Genomic DNA, 8,142 nt, shown 5'->3' with positions numbered 1-8,142 from the left:
CTAGAAAGGAAATAAAAATTAAAAAATCATAATAAATACTTCACTATTTTCATATAGCAATGGTTGTGTCTTATATATATATGTAATTTTATTATCAATACATCACCTATTGTATTATAATTGGTTAGCCTTTGCAATTTTTTCATGAGCATAGCACATACTTTCAATTTTTATATAAATATATTAAAAGTGAAAGATAAAAGATGTGATTATTTTTCCTTGATACACATACTACACATATACCCACACAGTATAATTTTTAACGTTAAAAATATAATATAACGGTGATTGATGTTTCGGATATGTAAAATATTTTTTATATTACTTTACGTCTTGTAATTGTAATTAATATAATAATAGTTTCTATATATAAAATTTATATAGAATACTTTGACATATACCTTAAATAATGATACTTAATGTTAATTCGCAAGTAGATGAAAATAATCATATTTGAAAATTTAAAAAAATGAACGATGTAGTACTACCAACTTCATATACATAAAAATACATTTTTAATCAAATTCTATTATTTAATTTATCTTCCATTTAAATTGTGCATATATAAAAATTGATAAAATATAAAAATATTTTTTAATTCTAATTTTTTAAGTTATTTCATATTGTTAAGCATTGTAATTTTATTTTTTACATTTATTAAAGAAATATTTCATTGTGTCTACTACCGCCATCTGCTTATCTCATGCGTAATTATATGCGCATTACTCTGGAATCGATGCTGATTGGTCGAGGTACGTAAAAACAAGACCTAAGAAAAGATCATAAATCATTAAACTAAGTTTACCGAAAAATGATGTTTCATCGTTTCTAAAGTGCAATGCTATTGGACGTTACTAAATGCGTATAATATTGACCAATAATCGTAAGTATTAAAAAAAGTAAAATACTCTAATTTGTGCAGCGTGAATTGGCGTAAACGCGTTATACCAAGTGAGTCTTGTGAAAAGTATTTTTTTAGATCAAAAAATGTGGCAATATTTCTTGTTACGTTGACGAGTTGTTATCGTTAGTACGATACTCTTGAAAGTATTACAAAGTTAACGTAGATTCAGGACTATATATACGGTGTTATGCTATAATATATGACGAATATACATTGACAATACATTCACGCTAATTCGCTATCCATTTTTCTAAACGGTTGGTAGAATTTATGCGTTTGATGTGCGGTAGTCTGGCGACGGCGTCCGTTTGTAGGAAAGAAGAAAAGAAGAGGATTCCTTTGTCGGAATCGAAGTTGACCTTCTGTGTTTGAAAATCAAAGAAGATCAGGAATCGGTAAATTTGGTATATTTGAGAATTCAGCAAGCTTATTGAGAACTCCATTTTTCTTCCCCCGATTTTCCTATAAATTTATTTGCATCTCATCGTAGAGTTTTTTCTTTTCTGTAAAGTGGAAGAATAACAGTGGTACATAGAACAATTGAGGGGCTCCCATCCTCGGGAGCTTCAGCGCCTCGGCGCTTAAGCAGTGATAGGAAAAAAAAGGAAGAAATTACGGAAGGGGGAAGGTTAAGAGGACGGCAGGAAAAGGAAGACGCGCCGCCGTCCATCATCATGAAGCTCGTCGACCACGTGGTGAGAAGCTTCAAGGTGGCCAAAGTCTTCCGAGAGAATTCCGATCGTATAAACAGTATCGATTTCTCGCCAAATGGAGATACACTTATCTCCTGTTCAGAGGATGATCAAATTGTTATATATGACTGCGAGAAGGGCACTCAAGTCCGCACAGTCAATTCTAAGAAATATGGTGTCGATTTGATTCATTTCACTCACGCCAAAAATACTGCCATCCACAGCAGTACCAAAGTAGATGATACCATTCGATATCTAAGTTTGCATGACAATAAGTACATACGATACTTCCCTGGTCATACTAAGAAAGTTGTATCACTTTGCATCAGTCCTATAGAGGATACATTCCTTTCCGGATCATTGGATAAGTCCTTGAGGCTTTGGGATTTACGCTCACCAAATTGTCATGGTGTTATGAATGTTTCTGGACGCCCAGTTGCTGCATATGATCCTGAAGGTTTAATCTTTGCTGCTGGAGTAAATTCAGAGAGTATTAAGCTATATGATTTACGCAGTTTTGATAAAGGACCTTTTGTGACCTTCAGACTTTCTCAGGAGAAGGAATGCGATTGGACTGGATTGAAATTCAGTAGAGATGGTAAGACCATTCTGATATCGACGAATGGTAGTACAATTCGCTTGGTTGATGCTTTTCATGGAACTCCATTACAAACTTTTGCTGGTTATTTAAATAACAAAGGCATCGCAATAGAGGCCAGCTTTAGTCCAGATTCACAATTTGTATTTAGTGGCTCAACGGATGGTAGAGTACATGTATGGAATGCAGAAACTGGATACAAGGTATGTGTCCTTAATGGAGATCATCCAGCACCAGTTCAGTGTATTCAATTCAATCCAAAATATATGATGTTGGCATCTGCATGTACCAATATGGCTTTCTGGTTACCAACAGTTGATGAAACTGCATAAGACTAATCAGACCAATATAGGGCAATGCTCTCAGAAATTTATTTATTATTGGTATGGAAATAAGCTGCAAACTACAGCAAATGAACGAAATGGTGGTCTAAAGCTCCTGGGTATATTGGTTGAAAGGATATCGCATCTATAAAGTATACAAGATAAAAGAACCGACGTATGAGACGCCGGTACCGGTACGAACCCAAGGAGCAAAAGGATCGCTAAAGAACAAGAAAAATGGCTATTACATGATAGCCATGCTTCTTTGTACTTGCACTTGTGTGCTACAAAATGGCACGTTTGGAGTACATTATACACTTTCTATGTATGTTGTCGTTGTCTTTGTCGTCTTCATCGTCATGCATCCTATGGCGCGATGAACGCGACCATTATAATACATACCTTGTCACTGTTTAAAATTGTGACATACCATCATTTCTATAACATCTTAAAGTATATTAAATACTGCTAGTATTCGGATGTGTCGTCTTGTGTACATAGTTTCTTCCCGTGTACCTGTGTGTAGTATAATGGATAAAGAGCAACTTATATGCTTAAAAAACCTGCTGTGACTGTGAATTTTGCTAAATCACGAACAGTTTAAATATTTCAGCGTATCTGCTTTTCTTTCACCTTTTCCCATTTACATATACATATAAGGTGAATCACAAAGAAGAATTTTTATTGTAATGATGATATTAAACTCAAGGCAATACATTTTTTTATGCATCAATTCAAACAAAAAGGTACGTTTAACATTTTGGTACCGTGATATAACTCTGAATACAATTTTTTAAATAGCAAGAGATAGTTCACTTACAATTTTCTAAATAGATCTAATTAATATAAAATAAATTAGAATTAAAATATAAAATGAACTTTTAAAATAAAGATATTTGTTTTAAAATTTTGATTGCATCGATGCTATGAAAAATGTTAAGAAATTTCAAAAACTAAACTACACACATATTATTATTAATTTTCTTTGTATAAAAACAGACTGTCAATGTACATGTACATCCACACAGATGCAACAATCATAAACGAGCACTCAATTACATCTGGTTGACTCTTAGAATTTGAACTCTTATTCATTACTTCATTCATTCATATTTTTGTTTAATCCATTTATTCTCATGTACGACCGTCCGAAAACCAAAGGTGTTTGGTCATCATTTTATTAAATACTATTAAAAGTATATTAATACGATGATATACACACGAAACATACAATGTTGTAATAAGCAAAAAGAAGAAAGGTAGTCATCGAGCTTATTTATTACTACATATATACGATAAGCACATGATCGCTCATCTACGTTTTCTTTAACAGCGTTAAGCATTTCGAATTATTACGACTTTTTCTACGATGAAGTTTATACCATATTATCTTGGTCTTGCACGACTGCCACAGATATATACTTGTGTTATTATGCGTTATCGTAACTACGATATATCGTCATCAATTTGCATGCATTAAACCGGCGGGCCGGAATGAAAAATTAATCAATATTCGTAGTGAACGCAGTAAGGAAAGCGTCTAATCATAATCCAGTTATTCTCGAGTTTGACGTAAATCGGACACACAACCCACCCTTCTCCTACCTTTTCTCCGTAAGCTTAGTCTGCCTCGAAGTGCATACAAATGGACGGGCTCGTTTTTCCAGAATTGGAATTGTAACTAAGTTTACAAAATTACTAGACAAAAAAAAAAAAACAGAAAAAAAACTAACAGAACGGAAAAATAAAAGAAAACTTGCACTGCCGTCGAATACTGTGCACTTAACAAACAAGCATTCTTTGAACTTCTCTAATTGCATTTGATTCTTTCAACTTTAACTAGACAATGAGTTGCTCTAACGCATCGTATATTTTTAAATTAATTTCAATTAAAAGAGAGTATATATATTTTTACGTTCGTGCTATATCAGGTCTCCAAGAAAGCGATCATTAGCCTGTTTATTATTCTGTTACCCACCGTAATTCTCAGTTTTTAATTCTAAAGCTGTTTTCTCGATGCTTAGCGACAGAAAAAGAAAAAAAAACCAATAAGAAAATAAAGAAATACGAGGTGCATTAGCCTGCAAAGATAACCTAAAATGTGATTTAGTTATTTCAAAAATTAATGTTTAGCATATTTTTATGGTGTGTATGTTAAAGAAAAAGATTCTATGAATGTGGATATATATTAGATTAAACAAAACAAAAAAAAAACAAAAAATAGGATTGTACAGTACTACGCTGGTAGATATTTGTTTTTGTAAACCAGTATATTTATAATTTACTTTTCTTTTTTCTTTTTTTATATTTTTACGTATTTAATTTGTTCATATTATAATAATTATAAAAATCAGCATTTTTCTCTCTGCGTCTGTCAGAATATTTTTCTTCCTGAATTCCTAAGCAAAAAAGTTTAATAATAGGCACAACCGATGCAATTTACGCTAATGTCTAATACTATTTTAAATATTCTTATACGATTGTTATTTTTTTATATTTACTTATTGATTTATTTAATAAATTAAGTAGAACTATAAACTATTTGGAAATCGTTAAAAGAATAAAATTGAAATTCCGTGTGCATTTACTTGTAACTTTATCGTTACAAGTAACCTCATTTTAAATACAAAACATATTTATATTTATATTTTGATATGAAACGTAAAGATTCTTTAAAACCTTTTTAATGTTACAATTAGTTTAAAAAATCTTTTTATCGAAAAAACTTGTAGTCGTGCCTAAAAAGAAAAGAAAAAGAAGAAATTAAAGAAATTAATTCGCATCACAATAAACTAATAAGTTTCAAGGTGTCGAAGATAATTTTCATTTATGGGAGGGAGGAACAGATCTGAGAAATGACCTGTCTTCTTTTTATTTTTCTTTTTCTTTTTTTTATGAGTATATGTATATATAAATACAATTCTTTTTCATTTTCGTTAAGTTAATAGATTTATTTTTTAGATTATAACTTGAAGAGAAAATGTTATAATATTTTATTGGATTGGAAGAGGATGCATGTTTTTTTGCGTACGTGGATATATCTACAAGGCTGGATGCACTCATTCGTCGTATAGTTTCGTGTACGATCGTGCTCCGAAGATCAGTAGCAGTGGGCATGCATGTATGTATGTATGCGTGCGTCATGTATGATCTCTCTGCTTACGTGATGTGTATGGATTATGTATGTATATATGTATGTATGTATGCGTCGTACGCTTGCTCTTCTTCGTTATGTAAAATAGTATTTTTATAAAGATAAAATAGTGTATGCAAGGTCTATAAAGTCATAATGTTAAAAAAAAAAAAAAAAAAAAGAGAAGCAAAAAAGAACACGCAAGAGATACGATGATGATGACGTTCGGATTAAATAAAGTAAAAATTTGCTAAGAGAACATCAATTATATTATCACGTGAGAAGTAAATAGAAACAAAGTATAAAAATAAATGCTGGCACGGAATAGGAAATTTTCTTCTTCATTACGTTTTAATTGTAATGTTCGATTAATATATTTATCTAGAATAAATGTTCCAAGGACATTTTACTGCCAGCCGATTGATTGATTATTACAAGTGCCAATTTGAGCACATTAACCGATGGTAAACGAAACTTAAATAAACAATTAAAAAAGAAAAAAAGAAAACAAATAAAAGAAAGGAAAACAAAAATCCTGTAAAATCCTGTAAAATCCTGCAAAACGTAAAACACTGTGTTCCTATTCTCAAAAGAAAAACGAATACATAGTTGTAATGTATGAATGGATTAGTCCAGTGTGGAGTTCTCTTTCTTTTTTTGTTATCTTTTTTCTTTCTCTTTTTTTTTTAATCGATACTATCAAGCGTTTGAATGAATAAAAATCCTGTGAAATGGCTGATAAATCTGTCGAATTTGTTAAATAGAATCGATCCATTTCAACATCTTATTTTGGATACATATAGATCATATATTTTAAATATTAGAATTTATACTTAAATCGACTTTTCATTTGCTTATCCTTTTTATTTTTTCATATCAAATTAATTTAATAGAAAATATTTGAAAAGTAGAATTTTTTGTGTATGTATATATATTCTATTGTTTCCAAGTTCCAACGGAGAAAACAGAACGAAAAACTTTTTCTTTTTCTCGCGATAATGGATTAGATGAATATATAAATTGAAAAAAGTGTTCTTATTCTTCCTAGTTCAGATCCCTGCTAACATTTATTCGTACAGTCCATTTCATATACGTAGTAACATAGATTTTCAATTTCAATATTCAGTTTATTTTTTTCTAAGTTTCAAGATTCTATATAAATATCAGTATAGATATAAAAATTTATACAAACTTTTGGTATTGTATGACATTGTTATCTGAAAGGATGTGAATGTATTAATCAAATGTGAAGTTTAATTTATAAAAATTGTATTCTTTTATCCATTTAAGTTATGTAAAAATACCGATAATTAAATTTCACTTAAAATACCATTCATATTTGATGAATCTTACCTGCAGAGTTTATTTTTGTCAAAAAATATAATAAATTTATTCAAATGTAGAATAAGAAATTTAATTTTAAATATTACTTCGCTCATCTATTGTTTTTATATGATATAACTCTTGGACTTCTGTGGGAATTGGAACAGGAGCTCCAGACATCAAGTCTCGTCCTTCTATTGTTTTTGGAAATGCTATAACACTTCTTATACTTTCCGTATTGCAGAGTATACAAAGGAGACGATCCAGACCTAAAAAGTACGTAAATATTAATGTCCATTTTTAGTAAAAAAAAAAAAAAAAATGTGTGAATTGAATATTTTATAATAAGTAAAAATACAAAAGTATAAACACCCAATGCTATACCACCATGAGGTGGTGCACCACTAGACAATGCTTCAAGCATATGTGAAAGTTGTTTTTCATTTATGTTTAACATTTTAAATATTTGTTTTTGAAGATTTGTATCATGAATTCTTATAGAACCTCCTCCTATTTCTGAACCATTTAAAATTAAATCATAATGTAAACCTCGCACCTGTAAAAATGAAATATAAATTGTATAGATTAATTCTGGGTATTGCTGATAAATCTAATACCTTTTCAGGTTCTGATCTAAGATATTTCATATCTTTTGGATGAGGTTGTGTAAATGGATGATGCATACTTTCTAACAACTGTGATTCATTTACATTAAATAATGGAAAATCAATAAGCCATAAAAAGTTGTAGCCAGGTGAACGTATTTTTAAATTATTATTTTCCAATACGTTTGTAAATTCAATTCGAAATTTTCCTAAAAGTTTTTGCTAAAATTGATATAAAATAATATTTATGTTTAAAATTTATTGTAAAAGTTCAATATAATAAAAATATATACATACAGAATTAAGCTTAGGGCCAACGGTTAAAAAAAGAAAATCTCCTATGTTCAAATTCAATGTTCGTATTACATCTTCTGCTATTTTCGTAGAAAATAATTTATCCAATTGTAATTTCCAAGAATTACCCGAAATTTTTATTTGAAACAGTTTGACAGTTGGAAAATATTTGTTTTTTATATCATTAAATTCTTTTCTAATAGAATGTGTTAAGTATTCCTAAAATATAGAAATATAAAAATATAATAAAATAATTTCATCATCATCATT

General features: G+C 29.8%; 2 protein-coding genes across 3 annotated transcripts in view; one reads left to right on the top strand and one right to left on the bottom strand.

The window, feature by feature from the left end:
* Positions 1-807: 807 nt before the first annotated feature.
* Positions 808-2,988, top strand: LOC106793640 (WD repeat-containing protein 82). The gene has a single exon (XM_014760756.1). The coding sequence runs from the start codon at positions 1,579-1,581 to the stop codon at positions 2,524-2,526; it is 948 nt and encodes a 315-aa protein (XP_014616242.1). The 5' UTR covers positions 808-1,578; the 3' UTR covers positions 2,527-2,988.
* Positions 2,989-3,178: 190 nt separating this feature from the next.
* Positions 3,179-8,142, bottom strand: part of LOC106793639 (aspartate--tRNA ligase, mitochondrial) — a 6,849-nt gene continuing 1,885 nt past the window's right edge. The window contains exons 7-11 of one of the 2 annotated variants that reach the window (XR_001382448.1): positions 7,876-8,091; positions 7,591-7,800; positions 7,346-7,529; positions 7,004-7,242; positions 6,683-6,867 (exon numbers count right to left, since the gene is read on the bottom strand). Coding sequence is in view for 1 of the 2 variants with exons in the window: in XM_014760755.1 (XP_014616241.1) it covers positions 7,070-7,242; positions 7,346-7,529; positions 7,591-7,800; positions 7,876-8,091 (783 nt within the window). In the remaining variant the exon portion in view is untranslated. Of the gene's footprint in view, positions 7,243-7,345; positions 7,530-7,590; positions 7,801-7,875; positions 8,092-8,142 lie in introns of both variants that reach the window. The other variant, XM_014760755.1, reaches the window with a different exon arrangement.

The sequence above is a fragment of the Polistes canadensis genome, unplaced genomic scaffold (assembly GCF_001313835.1).
Source record: "Polistes canadensis isolate GaletaPanama2010 unplaced genomic scaffold, ASM131383v1 scaffold_16, whole genome shotgun sequence".
In the NCBI taxonomy this organism is placed as follows: Eukaryota; Metazoa; Arthropoda; class Insecta; order Hymenoptera; family Vespidae; genus Polistes; species Polistes canadensis.
Note: the sequence above shows the minus strand (reverse complement) of the source record. Positions and strands in the feature narration are given on the sequence as shown.

Excerpts from the sequence above, each read along its gene's own strand:
- LOC106793640 (XM_014760756.1), top strand. The coding sequence starts at position 1,579 with ATGAAGCTCGTCGACCACGTGGTGAGAAGCTTCAAGGTGGCCAAAGTC.